At 32.1% G+C, this 25,014-nt stretch overlaps 1 protein-coding gene across 1 annotated transcript; it reads left to right on the top strand.

Moving 5' to 3' along the window:
* Window positions 1–19,596: 19,596 nt before the first annotated feature.
* Window positions 19,597–23,407, top strand: LOC142640638 (disease resistance protein RPM1-like). Its single transcript, XM_075814821.1, has 2 exons — window positions 19,597–22,594; window positions 22,996–23,407. Exons 1-2 carry the CDS (start codon window positions 19,693–19,695, stop codon window positions 23,019–23,021), a joined length of 2,928 nt encoding a protein of 975 aa, XP_075670936.1. The 5' UTR covers window positions 19,597–19,692; the 3' UTR covers window positions 23,022–23,407.
* Window positions 23,408–25,014: the final 1,607 nt, after the last annotated feature.

Genomic DNA, 25,014 nt, shown 5'->3' with positions numbered 1-25,014 from the left:
GTAAAAAAAATAAAAAATAAAATATAGAGAAGTGCTATATTTTCAATATTTTTATAACAAATTATGTGTAAGATGTAATTTTTTTTTAATTTGAATCTACATTAAAATTAGTTTTTTTTTTTTTTTGCCAATAACAACCTGTAACAACTTATCGTTTAAGATTTGTTAAGAAAATGTCGTGTACATAGCATATCCCTTATTTTTTTACCTATTACATTATTCATGGCATTTGTCTTTCTTGTTCATATCTCATAAATGACTTGTCCCATAAATAAAAAATGAAATGTCATTTAAATTTTTTTTTTTTAACAATATGCAACATTTACTTTTTGTAAAATTTGTTTACAATTGTTTATTTATTTTGACACTATGATCGATTAATGTATTAATTTTTTTTAATATTATCTTTTAATCTTGCCCCCTCTAAACTAAAATTCTGGCTCCGCCACTGACTCCAATAATTGTAAAATAGGTAGCCGTCGAAGCCAAAAAAAAGAAGAAGCCTGCTTTTTCTTTTTCTTTTTTCATCATCATCATCACTACAGTACCCCACAACACCGACCCATTATAAAATATCTCGCCACCGCAAAACTCAAACTCTCTCTCTCTCTCTCTCTAGAAATCTCTCTACAATTTACTCAAAAACTTGGACGACTCTGCCGCCACAAACTCAGACCCACAAACTCAATCAAAACCATCATCAACTCTCCACCGCAGAAACTCGATCGCCACCTCCGTAGTCGTCCCCACAAGACTCTCCTTCACTGCCGCCGCAGCAACGACGAAACCGCTCCAAAGCTCCAACCCCTTCCCCAACCACCAAAACGGCACCGTATCACGTCCGCCGCCATTAGATGACGACGTGCTACTCTCGCTCAAGTGTTGTTCTCCTCCTCAGACCTACACTTCCTTGAAAGACATCCTCCCCGTCTCGGCTGCCGTGAGGGATTTACGTTAGGGATTTGGGTTTTGGTTTCAGGGGAAGGGGGTTTTTTTTTTTTTTTTTAAAAAAAAAAGATTTCAAGGGAAGGGGAATTGTCGTTCCCCTTAAAATTTTTTTTTTTAACACATTTTTCTTTATTCGTTTTAATTCCGAAATTTAAAAAAAAAAGAAAAAAAAAAGAAAAAAGAAAAAAGAAAGAGGGATAACGACAGCTCTAACTGTAGTTTAACGGAAGTCTGGATTGATAAAAATTGAAAGTTAGAAGACTGAAATGACAAAACCGAAAGTTAGAGGACTGAAATGAAAAACGTTGAAAGTTAAAGGGTCAGTTTTATATTTTTGCCAAAGTTTAATATGGAATTAATTCATGTCAAATAAAATTGGCATTTATTCAATATTAACAGAATATTAAACAAAAAGACCTAATAATGATCTATAATCTATATTAAATATAATAATGTAAGCATGATATTTAAGTTTGCAAAGCTCTTGTTTCTCAAAAAAAAAGTTTGCAAAGCTCTTGTAGCATAACATCATTCGAGATTGTTAACGTACTTGAAGAGAATCATGGTTACAATAGGTATGAGGTTGTTCATGGTTTTGTTCTTTATTTTGGATCACTGAAAAGGTGAAGATACTGATTTTGTGAATATTGATACATGTGTAAATAAAAGTTCGAATTGATTGACATAGGCTACTACAACTGACCTCCTAAAAAGGCCCTACAAGGTGTTTGTCAAAAATGCTTGACAATTAGATTTGGTTACATGTAACATCAATCAGGCCGCTCTCATTGCCTCTTTGAGTCCAACCCAAGGAGGTGGTATATTGTGTACCCGGCATATATGCCGGGTCACTCACATAGAGGCGGGCCCCACAGTGCGTGGGACCTGCCTCTGTGTGAGAGACCCGGCATATATGCCGGGTACAAGATATCATTTTCGCAACCCAAGGGAGTTATGTTATGACTTTATGAATGTTCTATTTTATTGTTGAGACTCTATGACTTTATGAACATTCTATAGTTGTCATTAACTAAGCATATTTTATGCACTATAGCTAATAAATCTATGGCTTTACAATGCAATTTTAATTCAACTATACTTTTGGATGGTTAGATGATTTTAGTAGACGCTAATGGTGCACTTTTGCTAAGCATTGTTTTAGTGGTTGTTTTGGTCTTATTTTAATGAATAGTAGAAATGCATCAAGGAAAATGTAACAGAATATGATCTTTTGAAGAAAAGCTTCAACGAGGAGAATGTATTTCAATGTTTTCCCCCATTTGTTTATTATCCATTAGAATGGCCTCTTTGAATCTAATAGCAAATAATGGTTAGTAGTCTGACCATTCATGGATAGATTTGCTTCTCTTTAAAATTAGATTGTACGAGAGAACTTGATTTTGAACTATATAAATGGGTACCGAATTATATAAAAGTTATTGATGATGCCGAAAATCGTCAGTGAGCTATATGGTCCTCGCGTGGTCTAAGCAAGACCTGCACAACACAAAGAGAAGAAGAAAAACCTAGGAAGGGTACCAATGTGGTGTTGACCAAATACCCTCCGACGGTTAAATTAAAGAAATTTCTTGTTCACAACTCTAGAGTGCCAGACCTGGGGTGAATTAAGCGTCCCTTGGTTTGTGAGGGTTTTGAGATTTTTATAGTAGCATAGAGTTGACATCCGTTTTTTGGTGAAGAGGACATTTCCTTGTAGGGAAGATCTTTTTTAATAAGCATATATTGCGGGATGCTTTCCTTGTAGGGATCCCCTTTATTAGGGTTAACCATGGGTCACAAGATGTTTCCTTGTTTACATATTCTTGGAGGCTAAGTATAGCCATGCTATACCCATCACTATTTCCTTTCTTGCCTTCAACTTTCTCCTTGTTAGCTTCTCATCCCGTCCAAGCGCAGATGCCGTTAGGTAGTGGCATGAAGTCATCGGCTTTGAGATTGACGGCTTCAACTTGCGTGAAGTCGTCGGCTTTGAGACTGACAGCTTCATCTTGCGTGAAGTTGTCGGCGTGCCTAAGAGAGCTGACGGGTTCTTGGAGACTAACAGCTTCTTTTATTTTTCCAATTAAAAATTACCCCTATCAGTTATGTAGCATAATTTTGCAAAATACTACAATTTTTCTTAGTAGTAAATTTACATACATTTTGATCGATTTGTCAACCTTAAAAATATTTTCTTAATTCCCTGGAAAAAGTGATCACTAATCTTTTGATTTTTTTTTTTTGGATTGCCTATCATATTGAAGAAAATAACAAATATGCTTGCTGATTGGGCAAATCAGGGACGTCAATTAGGCAAAGAAGGAATTCTTTTAACAATGTGACCTTTGTAGTGCTAAGAATGAGACAAATCTTGGGTTTAAAAAAAAAAATTATTTTAAGATTTGAAAATCTGATAGACTTAAAGCATGCTATACTAGAGAATGATATCCTTTCCATGAGCATCCAATACAAACGACCATCTCATTATAAGTATCAAACACATGTAATTATCAAAGTAGTTTATAGGAACAGCCTATAAAGCAGAATGTATTGGCTGTAAAGCTCATCAACCGCCATTTTGTCACGAATATCAACAAGATTATACAACTGTAATATTAGTATATAAAACCCTCGATGTGGTAATATCAATATATCAGCCTTTTTTTTTCTTTTTCTTTTTTTCATTTTTTGACTTGGGTTTTCTTCTTTTACTGGTAAATAATGTGGTGGGATTTGTGTTGTAGATTTGTATAGTTAAAAGCAACTGTAGTCCATTTTATTTTGCATTAGTTGAAATATGTGATTCACCACCTGCTGCTTCCATGGTCTGTTTGTTTGGATTTTGCTAATTTTTCATAGTTGGCTTAAATTGCACTTTGTGAAAAATGTAGAGGCAGAAGCTCATTTGCTAAATAGGGCGAATACTGTATCAAAACAAAACAAAGCAAGTGACAGAGGGAAGTGACCATTGTTAAAACATTTGCTTGGGATTTTAAAAAGTTGCTCTTCTACCCCTAATTCAAATTGTGTTATTCAAATATCTTATTAAATAGAGTGATTAAAATGAATTTGTTCAAGCATTTAATTTGAGATTTCAATTATGAGATATTTAGTCATACTTTATGTTGTTTTTCTTTTTTATTTTCTAGTGTTAACCTCTTCATTACTAATCAAAGTTTGTCCACTTGTGGTTGGTAAACAATCATCTTCTACTTAGTGATTCTAATTTAAATCTGTAAGTACGCTTTTCCTCATAATATGATGATTTAATAGTTTGAATCCTCAATAGTCCTATTAGATCTTTTTTTTTTCTTTTTTTTTTATAAACAATAGTCCTATTAGACCAATTTATATATGAACCTTGACACTGGAATTGTTGGGCTTTGTCTACAGACTTGGATGAGGAGGTGATTATAATTGTTGCTGCTGGGACACGTTATTGGGCTTGTTTTTGAAGAGAATCAAGCAGGAAATCATGTGGTTTTCTTTTTCATGTTTGTCGTTTTCTCCTTTATTGTGCTTCTCATTGTTTTGGCCCAAATAAGTGGTTTTAAACCTTTTTTTTTTTTTTTTTGCTACGAGGATGGGTTTGTTGGTGTGACTATTTTCCTCGTTAGAATTGCAATCACCATGTAATTGTTTATTTATGAGAGGATATGAACCTCTTTAAAATGAGACATGGTGAATAAGTTACGGAATTTAAAATAATAATAAGAGTTTGCTATTTTGAATTCCACTATGTTTCGTAAGGAAATAATACTTGGCCTTGTAGCAAAAGAGTTAGAAGAACGATTACAGCATTTGCTTCACTTCATGCAAATTATTTTGTCTATTTTAATATAAGAACTTATATTTTTTTCTATTTTCTCTAATTACTTTTTAAAACACCTCTTATCAAAGTATCTATTCTACATTATATTTTATTTGAATAATTATTTTTCATTCTTAATTATTTTTATTTTCATTTTTTTTATTTTCATTTTTTTTGTCTAATTTTTTTCCTTTATCTTTCTTTGTTTTCTAAGCATACAAACAACTCAACTCAAATCCCCATACAAGGCAACCCAAACTACGTCCGCAGCAACTCCCTGCTCTTCCTTTTAATATTCTTCCAAACGTACCCGCCAAGCCCCATTTTTCACTCTTTCATTGAAGACCCAATCACCCAAAGCTATATCGGGTTAGCTGAGATTGTAGATGAAGCCCAACAGTTACGTAGCCAGCCAGGTACTTCAAATCCTGGCATGGATTGCGTACTATAATGAGGCAAGGGAATCAGGTGGGCCAAAGCCCAACTCATCTATTCAGATTGAAGAAGACCAGGGATTTGAAGAGGGCCGAGGTAGATCAAAAGGTCCACTGGAGGAAAACCAAGAGATATATACTCAAGGCCTGAAGAGTAGTTAGAAGCTAGAACTAGGTAGAATGTTGAGTTGTTGGGTGGATTTATGTTAACAATCAGCTAGAAAATCAGTGCTATTTCTTCTCAAATCAAATGCCTGCATTGCCTGTATTCATTTTGTATCTTTTGTTAAGCTCGTTGTTACCACAAAAATAAGTGTTGTCTTTGCCACTATTAATTACTTCCTTTCCGTGTTACTTTTTTCCCCCTATTGTTGCAATCACCTTATAAGTTGTAACTGTTTGTTTATCCTGTGAAAGGATATGAACCACTTTTTGAATTAATCAAAGAGATTGAATCCATAGAGCCATCAACATTGTTAGGGTGGTCAAATCTTCATGAAGTTCTTGGAGTTGGTCAAACATTCTGCTCGTGAATAGCGTTTGACTTTTGTTTCAAAGTTTTTTGCTTTTTACTTTCTGTGTCAATTTTTTTTTTGGGGCAAATAATCCAACTTATATGTTTTTTTTTTTTTTTTTTCCTTATCTTAGTCATACACTCATAGTCAAGCCATATAAATGCTAATACAACTTTTTTGATGCAGGTATTATTTATTCAAGTAAGATGAAGGTATTATTTATTCAAGTAATGCCCAGGAGAGGAAGTCCAAGACTAACATAGCTCTTTGATTTGGAAAATTATTTTAAAAGAAAATGACAATGGACACCCCGGACAGTTCGGATCAAATTGCTCCCCCCCCTAATACTTTCTATAGCATTCCGTGTTTACAGTTAAGATTTGCATGGGTCAAACCTGGGTTGCTGGTCCAATGAGAAAGAGCTGACTTTGGCCTTATAATTATAAATTTATAAACTCAAGAATTTCAGATTCCTACACAAGGCACATGTTCATTGCTCAAGGCTTCGTTCCTCATACTATTCCCAGTACATTTCATAAAAAATAATACACCCGCTTGAGGAACAAAATAAACAAATAATGTAGTTATTTATTAATTTCCAAGGAGGGTCAAGAGTGTTGTAATTCTTGTGTGCTAAAAATTGTGTAATTTTTTTCTAATGAAGAAGAAAAGTGCAGGTAAAACAATTTCATTTTGCAGTCAATGGTAAAGTAAACCAGAATCTGAAGAGAGGATTTATTTATTTATTTATTTTTAAAATGAAGCAACAGTTTTAAGAGTACAACTAGCTATTGACACAATACTTTCACAAAAAAATTTAGGTAGTAAGTTGTTAAAGATATATAAAAAAGTGATATAATTTGTGGGTTTATATATAAACTAATTAAAACTTGTCACTTAACTTTTATTGTAAAATTATTGTTAAAATAGCACTAAAATGATTATATTCAAGCTTATTTCAATTGAGATTAAACAAAAGGTGAGGGTGTTTAAAATTTTATTTTAGGGGTCAAAACAAAAAAATAATTAATTATTTTATATATAATTTTTGGTTCTTTGCCAGGTCAGGGGGTTCATTTGAACCCCCTAGGTTGGCTGTAGAGCCGTCTCTACTGGTTGGCACAACGATGTGACATTGACTTCATAAACTTATAACAAGATATGTCAAGAGTAGGAAGAGAAGACAAACATGATGAAATAGCAGCATTTGTCGAGACTTGATGAAACAGTTTTTCTTCACTTGTTTCTGGATAACCCTTCATGTCTTTAATGATACCACTTGATATGTTTGAACAACATACCTTTTGATATATTAAACCTAGCTTAGATCTAGTTGAATACAAGTAAAGTGCGTTTTGTCAATGATTAGCTAATTACATAGAAATATGACCCTAACAATGTGCTTAATTATTTATTACTTTTTATATGATTTATGTTTTTTTTAGAGAGATTCAACCTATAACGTTCGTTCCTGATGATAAATCTGTATTAGTCACCAAAAATCAATCTAAATTCATAATTATTTAATTTAACATGTTGCTTTGTTATAAAATCAACTAATTATGGGATCTAAACATATCCTTTTCAGAAATATGAACTAAATCTTAAATAGGATCTCTTGATGAAATAGTTACAAGGAGCACAGAAATTTAGCATAAATTTATATGAAATATTACAAAAAAAAAAAAAAATATATATATATATATATATATATATATATATATATATATATATATATATATAGAAAAGAGTTAAGAGTACATTTGGCTTTTGCTTAAAAGTTTTTTTACTTTTTACATCTTATATTAGATTTTTTTTTTTTGGTGTGTGTGTGTGTGCACGCTCTAACTTTTAGGTTTTTAGGTTGACAATACTTGTTGGAATTGTTTTTGAAAACAAAAACGTTTTTCATAAAATTGATAAAAATCATATTTAAAACTGATTGTATCACAAAAACATTAAATTAATTAATTATATTATCAATTGGTAAGTAGATGTTAAAAAAACTTAATTAGTAATTTTGAATCTCAAAAAGCAAGACAATTAGATACTACACAAACAATTTAAATTTTAAGTTTAAAGAGCCCACTCAAAATTGTTGTAGTAAAGCCTCAAATGGTATCTAGCCGACCTTGAGTGGTGCTCTCTAGATTTTTTTTTCTCTTTATCATAGTTATAGACTCATAGTCTAGCCAGATAAATGTTAATACAACTTTTTTGATGTAAGTAATATCTGTTCAAGTAATGCCCAGAAGAGAAAATCCAAGACTAGCATAGCTCTTTGATAATGATTTGGAAAATTATTAGAAAAATAACAATGTACATTCCGGACAGTTCAGATCAGATCACTCCCCCCTTAATACTTTCTATTGCATTCCGTGATTACAATTAAGATTTGCATATGTCAATCCTGGGTGCAGGTCCAATGAGAAAGAGCTGACTTTGGCTTTATAATTGTAACCTCAAGAATTTTAGATTCCTACACAGGACACATGTGCATTGCTCAAGACTTCGTTCCTCATGCTACTCGCTTGAAGAACAAACAAATAATACACCCGCTTGAAGAACAAAATATAAATAAAAAATGGAGTAGTTATACTTATATCGAAAATTTTATATCTTGCCCTGGCTGGCAAGACGACGTGAGATTAGCTTCTTAAACATATAACAAGTATTTTTGCATGTAGGTCAAGAGTAGGAAGAGAAGACAAATATGTCCACGATTAAGACACTTTCTTATACACTCTGTAATGGCAGAGCATTACAGTAGATTGGAATAAAAAATCTTCAACTTTAATTCAACTACTGGCAAACCAAAACATTCAGCGTGGTCAGAGATTTTGAAGACATTCAGCGTGGTTAGAGATTTTGAAGTGCAGATGAGTCATTTGCGATGGTATCCACATATTAGACAGTTTGGACTAATAGAAGCTAGGTTTCTATTGTAGGTTAATCCACTATAGGTAAAACTTTAGGAGATATAGTAGAAGCTTAAAGAAAACACACCTGATACTCTCTTGATAGAATAAAAACTAACAATTAGCTTCTAGTAGTGAATCTCGAATCCACGAGAGGTTTCCATTAATTCCACAAAGTGATAAACTATAATTTACCAGAAAAGTTTGAGAAAAACTCTATATTTTTATTGATAATAATTTGATTTACCTTTGAACGCTACAAAATATATAAATACTGAAAAATTAAAACCCTAGGACGATTAGGAAGTATTTGAAACCCTAATCCGCACTAATTACGAGATTAGGTTGCTAATACCGAATTTCACAAAAATGGTAAAATTGAGTTAAATGTAAAATCGTAAACTACTAACCTTAAGGGTTAAGATAGATTGACCCTGGTTAAAACCTAATCAGAGTGTGCCCACTTTATACCGCTTGTTGGGTTAAGATAGATTGACCCTGGTTAATTAATTCAATTACCTAAATTGATTAATTAGGTCAAATTACATGTATAATCGTGGAGGTACCAACAAATCACCAAATATACTAAGTGTAGCGGAAATTAAATTGACATGATGATTTGTTGATTAATGGGAGAAAAACTTCCGCAAGGCAAAAAACCCTATTGGGTGAATTTAAAGTCCCCACTTCTAAGAATCCACTAATTAATAATCAAGTGGTTACAAGTATGAGAAATCTTACCACTACTCTAGCTTATTCCAAAATACCAACCTATAGTTGAATTTTCGCTTCAATACTCAATTGGACTTGATCTTGTAGTAGCATTCTTTTCTTTGTTGCATAAATCTCTAATCTGTGACTAATTCCTTTGTATGGATCCAGTACGTAACTAACTCTAACAACTTGAATGATTGTTGTTAGCTATAAAATTCTTTACTTCATAAACGATGAAGATCAAGAAGCACTTACTTACAAAACCCTAAAGTGCACAAATGCAAGAGCTTCACACAGAGTATATAAGTTCTAAGTCTCTGTTTCTGTACTTGATGATTTTTAAAATAAGCCTTATATATGATTAGGGTTATGAGAAAAGAAACCCTAATAATTTAAGTCATTATGGGCTAAATTTTAGATCCGAAAATTATGAAATCTTAGATCTTGATAGATTGAGTTTGTGTCGAGCTTCTCCATTAAATTTTGATAGTAGCATTTGTCGAGCTTTTGTCAAGACTCAATGAAATAGTTTTTCTTCACTTGTTTCTAGATAAACCTTCATGTCTTTAATTATATCACTTGATATGTTTGAACAACATACCTCTTAATATATTAAACTCAACTTAGATCTACTTGAATATAAGTCAAGTGCATTTTGTCAAGGGATTAGCCAATTATATAGAAAATATGACCCTAACAATGTGCTTAATTACTTATTACTTTTTATATGATTTATGTTTTTTTTTTTTTTGATAGAGAGATTCAACGTATAACGTTCGTTCTTGATGATAAATCTATATTAGTCACCAAAAATCAATCTAAATTCATAATTATTTAATTTAACATGTTGCTTTGTTATAAAATCAACTAATTAAGGGGTCTAAACATATCCTTTTCAAAAAAATGAACTAAATCTTAAATAGGATCTCTTGATGAAATTGTTACAAGGAGAACCAAAATTTAGCATAAATTTATATGAAATATAACAAATCAAAAAAAAAAAATATAGAAAAGAGTTAGAGTACATTTGGCTTTTACTTAAAAGTTTTTTACTTTTTACGTCTTATATTAGATTTGTGTGTGTGTGCGCGCACGCGCGCTCTAACTTATAGGTTTTCAGATTGACAATACTTGTTAGAATTTTTCCGAAAACAAAAAAGTTTTTCATAAAATTGATAAAAATCATATTTAAAACTAATTATATCACAAAAACATTAAATAAATTAATTATATCATCGATTGAAAGTAGATGTTTAAAAATTTAATTAGTAATTTTGAATTTCAAAAAGCAAGACAATTGGATACTACATAAACAAACTAAATTATAAATTTAAAGAGACCCCACTCAAAATTGTCGTAGTAAAGCCTCAAACAATATCCAGCCGACCTTGAGTGGTGCTCTCCAAAAAAGATTTTCCTATTTTTTTCTTTTTATCATAATTATAGACTCATAGTCTAGCCAGGTAAATGCAAATACAACTTTTTTGATGTAAGTAATATTTGTTCAGGTAATGCCCAGAAGAGAAAATCCAAGACTAGCATAGCTCTTTGATTTGGAAAATTATTAGAAAAATAACAATGTACACTCTGGACAGTTCAGATCAGATCACTCCCCCCCTTAATACTTTCTATTGCATTCCATGATTACAATTAAGATTTGCATATGTTAGTCCTGGGTGCAGGTCCAATGAGAAAGAGCTGACTTTGGCTTTATAATTGTAACCTCAAGAATTTCAGATTCCTGCACAAGGCACATGTTCATTGCCAAGTATTCTCGAAGTATTATAAATGCGTACTCCCCTCTCTCACGTTAATTGTGAAACCTACAATTATGTGAAATGAGGGAGTATGCATTTATGGTACTCCAGGAGTACTCAATAATTTCTCGTAATGCTGAGATTGAGAAAAATATTCGGTTTTATTTAATTTTATTTTTAGATTGGAAAATCTTAAAGACTTTAAAGAATACTATACTAGAGAATGATATTAATTGACTGGAGTTCTTTTTTGCCAATCATAGTGTAATATATATGTTTTTGTTGCCTTTGTTTTTTTGTCACATTACATATGTTCTTGGAGATGTATATAGCGACTGTACTAAGAAAAAAAAAAAGGAGTGTAAGAATTATAACTGGAAAGAAAAGAAAGCTAGAGACAGCTAGAGAGAGTTTTGGGAAATTTTCTCTATATATTGTGATTGAATGAAAATATCTGTACAAAGACCCTGAGCTATATGCAGAAACTGAAAAACAAACTTTCCAAACTATATGCTAAGTTAGTTATTCCACGTGTAATAGGCCACGTGTGTTTTACATGTGTGGATAAATATACTGCCTAAACTACTTGCAGTGTAACTAACAGCTAATGTGCCTCTGTCGTTAACTACTTCTTCTTGTCGTTTAGTCTCTTATCTGCAGAATGTGTTTTTCTTCTTCTGCTCTGCTTTCGCTTTCTTTTGGTCTTTAGAATCTTGACAACTTGTCGTAGGTTATTTGGTTGTCTTTCTCTTTTCTTAATTTGTTTGATCTATAAGTAATATCAACATGTTAATTCATCATTGTATTTTCCTACATCATAGGCATAGGCATATAGTTTGGTTAATATCACTGTTATGCTGATTTTAGCTCCACCTAGATCCTCTTCATGAGCATTCAATACAAATGGCCATGGTTGTCAAAATCGTAATATGGATTGTAGAATCACACGATTTTACAATCCCACCTCACCAAAACGTTTAGGATCGCACTATGATCATAAAAATAATAGAATCGTATGGGATCCTACTGATTCTACCGATACTACCAAAACATCAATTTTTGGTTTTTTATTTTTTATTGGATAAATTTTTGGTTTTGATAAAACTTTAAAGGTTTTTATTTTTCTATGTTGTGATGGTATGATTTTTTATCTTATATTTTTATATAATTATGTTAACCTAAGCAAATGTTTTCTAGTTTCTAATTCACTTGTAATCAAAATGAATAAATGCTTCATCATTTCTAAATGAATAATGTATATTGGCTTTGCTAACTTTTAAGCTATAATTTTGTTAAATTTGTTTAACCAATATACTAATTTGTGTTCTAATATTACTAAAATTTTTTTCTTATATATAATTTTATTAGCATGCTTATATTTTTATATTGATTGATTGATTTTTTTGAGCATGATCTGTAATTGTTGCTAAGTGGTATAACTTGAATAGTTGAGCGTGAAGTTGTATCTTGATCTCTTTTGCAGCTCTAGTATACAAATATACAATATCTACATAAATGATGAAATGAATGATGATGATTAAGACGGTGGTTATAAGAATCCTAGAATGAGAATACTTAAATGTTCATTTCACCTTAATATTCATCTTGCTCTTGGATTTTATATTTTAGTTAGCTATTTTCCATTTGATAACTTATTTTGGATTTTAAACTTAGAACTTGGAAAATATTTTCATGTGTTGATAAATATTTTGGTATTTAATTGCTAATTAAATATTTATTGAAATTTTTAGATACATTAAGTCAAAACTTAAATATATTTGTTTCGTTAGTATAGACGTAGCGATATATGACATGCAAATTGCATCACATGATGCAAATCTCTGTTTTTTAATGGATAAATTCACAATTTACATGATTATTTAACATTCAAAGTTATTATTAATGTGTTTTTTGCTTTAAATATAAAAATATATAGAATCTTACGATTCACAATCCGATTCTACGATCCACAATCTCACCTACCTCCCACAATCCTACATAGGATCTCGATTTTGACAACCTTACAAACGGCTATCTCATTATGGGTATCAAACACATGTAATTATCCAAGAATACTTTTTTAATAACCACCCATAAAACAACATTTATTGGCTGTAACAGTCATTTATCAGCCATTATCTCAGTATAAAACTTTTTGAAAATCCTAGCATATCTTTAAGGGATTGGAGGAGGTGTTGAACCCTAGATGTACATGTTAGAAACATCATGAAGTATCAGCTGATCGAAGGGTCATTGGTTATGGCCTAAACTAATCTTAGAGGGTATAATAGTATCAGGCTCAAAAAAAAAAAAAAAGGAAAATAGTATCAATTGTATTCACTTTCCCCTTTTTGACCCTGTAATTGTAATCTTTAGCAAGATTCCTACACCTACACGGCACATTTGCATTGTTCAAGACTTGTTCCTCATATTACTCCCAACATATTTCATAAAATATACCCACACTTGATGAAAAAAACAAATGGAGTAGTTATATATGGTCAATTTTATATCTTACCTTGGTCGGCCACGTTAAATTCAGAGGGTAAGAGGAGGAACCCACAAGACGAGGGCATGGTTTATTAAACTTTGCCTCGCTGGCCCACGTACGTGTACATGATTAACATACTTAAATGGTATCTGGTACAACGTGATTTTTTGAAAGCTAGATTTAATTTGTTAATTTTGAAATGATGGGATTTAATTAATATTTTACTCTTAAAATAAAAATCTTATTTTTTGTTATGACATTATGAACATTCTATAATTCACATTAACTAAGCATATTTTATGCACTATAGCTATTAAATCTATGACTTTACAATGCATTTTTTTTAATGGTTGTTTTGGTCTTTATTTATTTATTTATTTTTGATATGTGGTCTTTATTTTAATGAATAGTAGAATGCATTGAGGAGAACTTAAAAATTATATGAGCTTTTGAAGAAAAGGTTCATTTTTATTTCCCGGAAAGTTTCTTAGGAGATCTATACGTTTTTAGACCCCTGTAAAACTAGATTGTTTAACCTAATTAATTAACCAAGTGAATACTTAGATTTATTATTCAGATCTAGGTTAAAACAAAACAATCATATCACGCAAAACAGCGAAAATATAGATAACACAATGATATGATGACCTTAGAAACCAAACATGTAAAAAACTTGGGGAGGATTTAACCTAGCTATTCTCAAGGTAAAACTGAATCCACTATGAAAGAATCGAAGTTTGTACAATAGCGACTTAGACTACTAACATCCTATTACTACCCACCAGTAGAAAACTTATTGGCACGACCACGTGCAAGCTCCGAGATCACGGACTCCTTCTTTCTTGGATTCTCCAGCAAGTACAAGCACTCCCGCTTGTGTATCTTTAAGCTCTTATGGCAGTAACTAAATGATTATCAAGCTCTTGAAGAAATCTCCTTCTTGATAATCCTAAGCTTGTGTGAAGGCAAGCACCTCTCAGATCTCACAAGAGATTCACACAAAATAGCAATATGAGCAACCTCAAAAACGTGGCTAGGGTTTGCTTTTTATACCTAGGGAAAAACATAAAACCTTACACGTCATATGAGCTTAGGGCTGAGTTGGAAATTCTACAGAAAAATAATCTGCACGACTTTCGATCGATCGAGCCTAATTCTCGATAGATCGAGCTAGACAGAAATGCACAGTAACTTTTGCAGTTAACTCAACTCCAACTTTACATAAAAGACACATACTTTGAGCAGTCTAAACAAGACTAAAACGTTTTGATCATGGTTTGTCAACATTACATTTTAGAGTTCTAATACATTTAAACCTAAAGGTCTTAGAACCTAACAAAATCAGATGAGATTTTTTGGGCCTTCCATTTGTTTTTTATGATGTGGTTATGGGTTTTATACTTTCTTTCTTTCGTGGTTGAACTTAAGTTTTTATATATGAGTTATTTTTGCGACATTGAACTGCAACGGCTTTATATTTATGATAGGATTACTAAAATTTTTGTATTACAATGTTATCCCCCATTTGTGTATTATCCATTATGAATAATGGCTTGTCTGAATCTAATAGCAGATAATGGTTAGTAGTTCAGACCATCCATACATAAATTTGCTTCTCTTTAAAATTATATTGTATGAGAAAATTCGATTTTGAACTATATAAATGGGTACCGAACTGAATAAATGTTTTGTAGCATAATTTTATAACATACTACACCATTATGTTGAATTGTCAACCTTAAATACGTGTTCTTAATTCTCTAAAAGATGTGAATGCTAATCTTTTGATTTTCTACAATATCTTTTTCTTAATGAAGAAAATCTATCTTATGACTTGTAACTTACACGCCTATCTGTGATTTGAACATTACCGCCCTCCCTTACTGCCTACTTATCATTAAAAAACTTGGTTGCTTGTAAAGAAAACTTCAGTAATTTTAGTTCCACCTATATCCTTTTCATGTGAATCCAATACAAACGGCCATTTCATAATAGGTATCAAACACAAGTAATTATCGAAGTAGTTTTTAATAACCACTGATAAAACAACATGTATTTGCTGTAAATTAGGGTCATCCATCAACGGCCATCATGTCATGGATATCAACTATTATCAGGTCGAACTCTAGATATAGATGTTGGGAACATTAAGAAGTATCAACTGATCTGGGGTCATTGGTTATTGGTTAATGAATGTCTTAAAGGTATTGGTTTAGAAACTATCTTTAGAAATATTTTATGGAAAAATAATAAAGCAATTAATTTTATTGAAAACTTTTTATATTTCTCATGAAAATGATGCTGAAACTTTCTTAATATGGTTTATTAATAATTGTTCAAATGGCACCCGTTAACATAACCCTAACACTTTGTTTGTTTCAGCAATAATGTTTTCCAGAAAATTGGTCATTTTTCAAAAATTATTTTCTATAAAACTCTCATTTTCCTATGTTTAGTAGCAACTTTAAATAAGTTAAAAAATAGTCTCCTAACTTTTCTTATTTAGTTTGCTGTGAGATAGAGTTGTTTTCCCAAACAATTTAGTGAAAAACAATCCCTAAAAAAAAAATTAGATTTCCTAGGATAGTCTATTAATAGATTTCCTTAAATCTTAACCACACTTTAATGATCTAATGATCTAGATTTTGTCATGTCAACATTCCATTAACAATATTCTTAAAATAATAAAATAATGTTGCAAACAAAACAATTAAGATTATTGTTAGTAAAATGCTGACATGGAAAAATCTAAACCGTTAAATCATTAAAGAATGGTTAAGATTTAAGGAAACCTCATTGGTAGAGTACCATAGGAAATATAGAAGATCTGAATAAAAAAAAAAAAAAAAACATACTTTTTCTGTTGACCAAAGATAGTTTTCCTTTAACTCATTTTTTCTGATGCTGCTAGACACTGAAAAATATGGAAAACTATCTTTACATAAGGTTTTCTATCGAAACAAACAAAGCATAAGGAATGGAAATAAATAGAGAGTAAGTAACCTTATTTCGGAGTAATATAGAGGGAAAAAAATAAAATTATTTTATGACAATATTACTATTAGGCCCATATTTTGAATATATTGTTGAATATATAGGAGTATTTTGAGAGTTTTAGTAAAAAAATTCAATAAATCTAGGCTAAAATGCAAAACTGACCCTCTATCTTTCTTCAAATTTCATTTCAGTCCTCTAAGTTTGCTTTCATTCATTTTAGTTCTCTAAGTTTTAGATTTATTCAATTATGGCATTTCCGTTAACTTTTGTTAAAATTTTTTGAAAAAAAAATCTAGAAAATATTTTTCAATCATTAATTGAATTTTTTTTAATTTAAAAAATTTGAAGAAAATTTATAAAGTTGAAAAATTAACCACAACATATAACAAAAGTTGATGAAAAAGTCTTAATTGAATAAACTTGAAAGTTAGAGGACTGAAATGAACAAAAGCAAAGTTAAAGGACCGAAATGAAATTTAAAAAAATTTAGAGGGTCAGTTTTGCATTTTACCTTTCAATTTAATTTCATTCATTCTCATTCCTCCCAATTTTTGGAAGTATGAAAATTTGAATTTTTTCGAGAATAGAAAGAAATGAGTGTTCATTCCTACCCATTCTATTCTCTTCTACTTAAATTCACAAACAAAGAAATGAACTTTTCCTTTATCTTTCTTTAGAACTCCGAAACAAGAAATTTTTTTTTATAAATTATTCATTTCATTCTATTCCATCTTCCTAAACTGTGGCTAATATAATTTACTTTGTGCTGTCTAGTTATTTTAGTTATTGAATTCTTTATCTTTCTTTTTCTTATTTAGTCTAATTGCAGCCAGATAAATGCTATTAATACAACTTGCAAGAAAGTATTATCTGTTCGTAATTCCCGAAGACAAAGTCCAAGACCAGTAGTTATCTTTTATTTTTTATTGGAATTTTATAAGAAACATAACGACGTACGTTGTGGACAATTTCCACAGCGCATGCAAGGTTGACTCTGGACCTGTGCCTGCAGTAAGATTCCTACAGGGCACATTTGCATTGCTCCAGACTCGTTCCTCATAGTGCTCCCAAGATAAGATATTTCATAAAATACCCACACTAGAGGAAAAGAACAAATGAAGTGGTTATATGGATATTATTATTATTATTATTATTATTTTTTTATCTTATCCTGGCCGGCCACATTAAATTTAGAGATTAGAGCTATAGAGGAGGAGACCCACACAACCGCTGTTCTTATGAATCTCTCTATAGTTTATTCAAAATTTTCATTTTTTTTTTAAAGTAATGTAAGTTGCATTAAACAATTCAACTAGTGGCAAACCAAAATAAATAGATCAATAATGAATTTCACTTAACTCAATTGATAAAAAAATTTTATGGTTAAATAAGAAATTTGAAATTCAATTCCCGCCGATACAAAAAAACTAATTGATATCTTGATCTCATGATGATAAAGAGTGGACAATATAGGTTGAAAAAACTCTTTAAAAAAATAAAATCAAATAAATAGGTCAATAGCTGGTTATTGTATTTTTTTTTTTTTTGATAATCCAATAATTGTTTATCCAAAGTGGCAAAAACAACTAATACCATGTATAATATTACTATGTTATTGCTTAACCAAAGTGGCAAAGAAAAAAACTATTGAAAGTGTATATAAAGGGTCAATATATATATACACCATTCAGGGTGGTTAGAGATGCAGAAAGCCTATACTTTTTAGAGAGAAAATTATAACCTTAATCTTGTGTACTCATGGGTTCAACATGAATATTATTCAAAAAATTTGATATAAATGACTTTGCTGCTGTTGGTCGATTATTATTATTATTATTATTATTATTATTATTGATCTTTCTCTCTCATATAAATGACCAAAATGACAAAAATGAAGCTTCATAAGGACCATAATTAAAGGAGGAATATTGTTTTTTTTTTTTAGCTCACTTTAGCTTTATTAATAATTTTCTTTTAGAATTGCTTTTTTAATAAAACGAATAATGTTAACTAAGTGGACTGTAGTCTGTTTTTTGTGTGTGAATAGAAAAAAATCTTATGATAAAATTAAAAATAACCGGATGGAAAGTCTTATACATTTTTAACTTTATTATTTTGTTGTTATTTTACTATTGCATACGCCACCCATTAATTTAGAAGTAGGAGAGGTATCTTCGTGGATTAAACCCAAAATAAAAGACAACCTAACGCATTCAGCGAACCAAAAACAAGCCTGCAATCCCAAATTGACATCCAGCATTGCGCGGCTCCATACCAGACAGCACGTGCTATTGATTTTGAAATTGGAGACTTTGGCAGGACAAGTTGATGTTTGTAGATCTCAAGGCGCTAATTGACTCTGAGATCTAGTTATTAAATTTTCAAGATCTACAAAATACAGAATAAGAGTCTCTCTTTTTTTAATGTAAGATTAAATACTTAATTAATTCCTTATATTTCTAGATTTTATAAATTTATTTTAAATTTTATTATTTTATAAAAAAATCAAATAAATAATCAATAAGTTATTTTAGTGGACTCGTTTGAAAGGAAGCATCAAGTTACAAGGTGTGGGGTTACGATGGCCAGCAAAGTCAAAAAATCTAACATGCTATGAGTTACTTTACAGCTGTGGCGTAGTTAAAATATTATTGATTTTTTCTGAAGTGACTAAAGCAGACTAATCTGAAAAGCTAGAAAGAAAAAGACAAAAAACTTAGGGAAAGTTGGTGGAAGCTTAGGGTCCGTTTGGATAGAACTTATTGCTGAAAATTGAAAACACTGTAGCAAAATAATTTTTAAATGTGTAAATAGTGATGCGAGACCCATTTTTAATAAAAAATTAATAAAAAGGTACGTGAACAGTGCACACACAGTGACGCACAGTACACGCACAGTGCGCGCACGGCACATTTGTCCCCTGTAGCTGCAGCAGGGAAGAAAAAAAAAAAAACCAAAACGTAAAACGCAAAACGTGAAAACGCAACAGCTGTATCCAAACCCTCTCTTAATCATAGAGAACCCAAAGGATCCATTTGATCATAGGGAAGGAAGAGCCAAATTCAGATGAAATAATGTACGTTTCTTTGGTGTAAGAAGAAAGTCACATGGCGGAGACGGTAGTATCCTCTCTTATTGACAAGCTGGTTCCCTTGCTGACCCAAGAAGCAAAGTTGTTACAAGGCATTCATGGAGAAGTTGCTGACATCAAATATGAATTGGAGAGCATTCAGTCCTTCCTCAAGGATGCAGATGCAAGGGCGGCAGCAGAAGAAGACATGAGCGAGGGTGTCAAAACATGGGTGAAACAAGTAACTGAAGTCGCTTTCCGCATAGACGTTGCCATCGACCAATACTTGCTTCAGGTGGCACAACATGGTCCTCTTCGGCGTGGTTTTACAGGATTTGTCCATAAAACAACTCACTCACTCAAAACATTAAAACCCCGCCATAAGATAGCAAGTGAGATTCAAGAGATCAAAGCATCAGTGCAGAAAATCAAGGAAAGAAATGAAAGATACGACTTCCAATCCACTGGTCAAGGATCAAGCAGCGGTGCTCGAAATGTTAGGTGGCAAGACCCCCGAATGGCTTCTCTGTTTCTTGAAGATGTTGACGTTGTGGGCATTGAATCTCCTAAAGATGAATTACTCGGTTGGCTCATAAAAGGAGACCCTTACCGTACTGTAGTTTCGGTGGTGGGAATGGGGGGACTGGGCAAGACCACTCTTGCCAAGAAAGTCTACGATCACCATATGATGAGAGAACACTTTGATTGTCATGCTTGGATTTCAGTATCTCAGTCATACAACATGATGGATCTAGTAAGGAGCATGGTAAAGCAATTTTGCGAGGCAAGAAATGAGTTTCCTCCTGAGGGAATTGACTCAACAGACAAGATGTCACTGATTAGCAAAGCAAGAGAATATTTACAAGAAAAAAGGTATGTAGTTGTATTTGATGATGTTTGGGAAATTGATTTTTGGGGGGAGATAGAACATGCTTTACCTGATAATACAAAAGGTCCAAGGATATTAATCACAACACGGAAGTTGGATGTTGCTAATTTTTGCAAAAAATCCTCACGTGTTAAAGTTCACAACTTGCAACCACTACCACCTAATAAGGCATGGGAGCTCTTTTGCAAAAGGGCATTCCAATTTGAACTTGGAGGACACTGTCCCCCAATATTGGAGAAATTGTCTCATGACATTCTTGAGAAGTGCAAAGGATTACCGCTTGCCATTGTTGCTATAGGCGGCCTTTTGTCAACCAAGGACAAAACTCTCTTTGAATGGCAAAAGTTGCACGATAGCCTTGGCTCTGGGTTAGGAATAAATCCTCATCTTGCAGGTGTTAGTAAAATTCTATTCCTAAGTTTTGAAGACCTGCCTTACAACCTCAAATCTTGCTTCTTATACCTTGGTATGTTTCCAGAGGACTATTCTATTGGCTGCGGAAAATTGATTCGACAATGGATAGCTGAAGGTTTTGTGAAAGCAAAGGAGGGTAGAACATTTGAGGAGGTTGCACAAGAATACTTGACTGAATTAATCCATAGAAGCTTGGTTCAAGTATTAGAGGTCAATTTTGATGGAAATGTTAGACAATGCCGAGTCCATGATCTTTTTCGTGAGATCATCCTTCAAAAGATGAAAGATTTGAGTTTTTGTCATGTTTTGTCAAAACAAGAGTCACACTTTAAAGGACTAACTCGACGTATGTCGGTAGATGGAGTTTCATATAATGTATTGAAAGGATTTGAGGACGCTCACATTCATTCTCTTTTATTCTTCAATATTAATGAATTTCCAATATCCTTCATGAGTAAATTTCTTCAAAATTTCAAGCTTGCGAAAGTATTGGATTTTGAAAATACTCCACTAGATCATCTTCCCGAAGAGGTGGGAAATTTATTTCACTTAAGGTATTTAAACTTGAATAATACAAAAGTGAAGACACTCCCAAACTCCATCGGAAAGTTGCAGAATCTAGAGAATTTGTTAATGTTCCAAACCGCAATACAGGAGATACCAGTTACAATCAACATGCTTCATAAGCTACGTTGTCTTAAAGTCCGCTATTTTGATGCCGAGATGGAAATGAGTCTTAATATTATAAGAGGTGTTAAATTACATTGGAGCATTGGATGCTTAAAGGCACTGACAGAGCTACAAAACGTGGACGCAAATTATGGAGGGGTCAAATTGATTGAAGAGTTGGGGAAGTTGAGTCAATTGACGAATCTTGGCTTGGTAAACCTAACTAGGGAAACTGGGAGGGCTTTGTGTGTCTCTATTGAGAACATGAACGGCTTAAAAGATCTATTTGTAAGTTCGATCAACGAAGATGAGGTCATCGATTTACAGCCCATTTCATCTCCTCCTAAATGTCTTCAATTCCTCCGCATACAAGGGCGTTTAGCCAAATTGCCTACCTGGATTTCAGAACTTCAACACCTAGTCTCATTAAAGATTTATTGGACAAGGTTGAGCGATGATCTACTCAAAGCATTTCAAAATCTACCTAATCTAGCGGAGCTCAGGCTAGGAATGAAAGCATACAATGGAGAGCAGTTGCAAATTGGGAAAGGAGGATTTTCTAAACTGAAGGTGCTATGTCTCGGAGATCTTCCTGAATTGAATTCATTGAATATAGAAAAAGAAGCGTGCCCCCTTCTTGAAAAATTGGCTTTTGGGGCTTGTCCACAACTGAAGGAGGTACCGTCTGGTTTCCAACACCTCAAAAACCTTAAAGAACTGGAGATTACAGAAATGCCCACAGAATTCGAAAAAAGTTTGGATCCAGAGCAAGGGTCACATTATTGGATCATTCAGCATGTACCATCCATCTTACTCCAACACAAGGTTCGCAAAGGTTACTATGGCTATGAGTATCGCAATCTCCGTTCTAAGGATTTGGAGAGGTCAAGAGGTCAAACAATCAACCAAGATGATGACAACAAAAACAATATTAGTGGCGATGACATCAGCGCTTCAGTTGAGAAAGGTTAGTAAAATAAGTTTTTAGCGTTTTGGTGAGATTTATGCTACTGCTGCTTTTATTTATTTTTTAAATAAAAATATTGGGAACAATGCTTTGAGTCGTATTGTATCTCAATCTAAATGTGATGGTTCTCTTGTCATTTTAGAAATTGTTACTATATTTCATCTTTTATTGCTTTTAGAATCCGAATTTTCATATTATTTTCGAATTGCACGAGATCTATGAAAAATTTTAATTAGCATGTAGAGGTTTTATTGAAGAGGCAGTACCAAACATACATAAAACTTGTTTTATTGAATCATTTAATTTTAAGATTTTCGTTTTTAAAATTTTTGTAAAGATACATTTCTTTTGGTCACATTAACGTCTTCCATTACTAATTAAAGTTATTTCCATTCGTGTAGGTAAGCAAGTAATTTCTACGCAGTGATGCCAATTGGAATTTGTTTGAATCTCTCTACATTGGATCATTCTCATGTGCACCTTAGTTTTGGGAATTGTTGGACTTTATCTACCGACTTGAGCAGAGAGTGGAGACATAAATGTTGCTATCGGTTGGACTTGTGACTTTTGAATTTTTTTGAATTTTTTCAAATGCTTGTTATTGTGTCTTTGGTACGGCTAGTTGTTTTACCCCAAATAAGTGGTAGTCTTTGACATAATTAAGGACTTCTTTGTTAATATTTTTCCCTACTGTTGTGATCATTTTGTAACTGTTTATGTATCCTATGAAAGGATATGAACCTCTTCGAATTATGTTCTTTCTGGTTTTGATATCCCTCAATTATAAGATATTGCTTCTATCTCTTTGATCAAGTTTAGGATGGTCCAATTTTAGTAGGTCCAAGTCCAGACTAAACTTTCATTACTATGGATTGAACTAAGATTTCATTTTTGGGTACCAGACATAAAACAAAAAAAGTTTTCAACATGTGAGAATGAGAGATACAAAAGTTTAATATGGAATTAATTCATTTCAAATAAAATCAACATCTATTCAATATTAACAGAATATTAAACAAAAAGACATAATAATGATCTATAATCTATATTAAATATAATAATATAAGCATGATATTTAAGTTTGCAAAGCTCTTGTTGCATTACATCATTCGAGATTGTTAACGCACTCGGAGAGAATCATGGTTACAATAGGTATGAGGTTGTTCATGGTTTTTTTCTTTATTTTGGATCACTGAAAAGGTGGAAGATATTGATTTTGTGAATATTGATACATGTGTAAATGTAAGCTCAACTTGATCAGACAGGCTACAACAACTAACATCCTAAAAAGGCCCTACAAGGTGTTTGTCAAAATGCTTCACCAATTAGATTTGGTTACATGTAACATCAATAAGGCCACTCTCATTGCCTCCTTGTGCCCAACCCAAGGGAATTATGTTATGACTTTATGAACGTTCTATTTTTTTGCTGAGACTCTATGACTTTATGACTCTATAAACGTTCTATAGTTGTCATTAACTAAGCATATTTTATGCACTATAGCTATTAAATCTATGGCTTTACAATGCAATTTTAATTCAACTATACCTTTGGATAGTCAGAAGAATTTAGTAGAGGCTAATGGTGCACTTTTGCTAAGCATTTTTTTAGTGGCTGTTTTGGTCTTATTTTAATGAATAGTAGAATGCATTGAGGAGAACATAATATAATATGATCTTTTGAAGAAAAGCTTCAATGAGGAGAATATATTTCAATGTTCTCCCCCATTTGCTTATTATCCATTAGAATGGCCTCTTTGAATCTCATAGCAGTTAATGATTAGTACTCTGGACCATTCATGGATAGATTTGCTTCTCTTTAAAATTAGATTGCACGAGAGAACTTGATTTTGAACTATATAAATGGGTGCCGAATTATATAAATGTTATGTAGCATAATTTTGTAAAATACTACACTTATAAGTAGTAAATCTACGAACATTTTGATCTATTTGTCAACCTTAAAACATATTTTCTTAATCCTCTGGAAAAAGTGAACACTAATCTTTTGATTTTTTTCGATTGCTTTATCATATTGAAGAAAATACCATATATGCTTGTTGATTGGGCAAATCAGGGATGTCAATTAGGCAAAGAAGGAATTCTTTTAACAATGTGACCTTTGTAGTGCTGAGAATGAGACAAATCTTGGGTTTTCTTAAAATAAAATTTATTTTATTGTTTGAAAATCTGATAGACTTAAAGCATATGCTGTAAATGATATCCTTTCCATGAGCATCCAATACAAACGGCCATCTCATTATAGGTTATCAAACACATGTAATTATCCAAGTAGTTTATAGTAACAGCCTATAAAGCAGAATATATTGGCTGTAAAGCTCATCAACAGCCATTTTGTCACGAATATTAACAAGATTATACAAATGTAATATCAGTATATAAAACCCCTGAAAATCCTAA

The sequence above is a fragment of the Castanea sativa genome, chromosome 6, assembly GCF_040712315.1.
Source record: "Castanea sativa cultivar Marrone di Chiusa Pesio chromosome 6, ASM4071231v1".
Classification (NCBI taxonomy): domain Eukaryota; kingdom Viridiplantae; phylum Streptophyta; class Magnoliopsida; order Fagales; family Fagaceae; genus Castanea; species Castanea sativa.
Note: the sequence above shows the minus strand (reverse complement) of the source record. Positions and strands in the feature narration are given on the sequence as shown.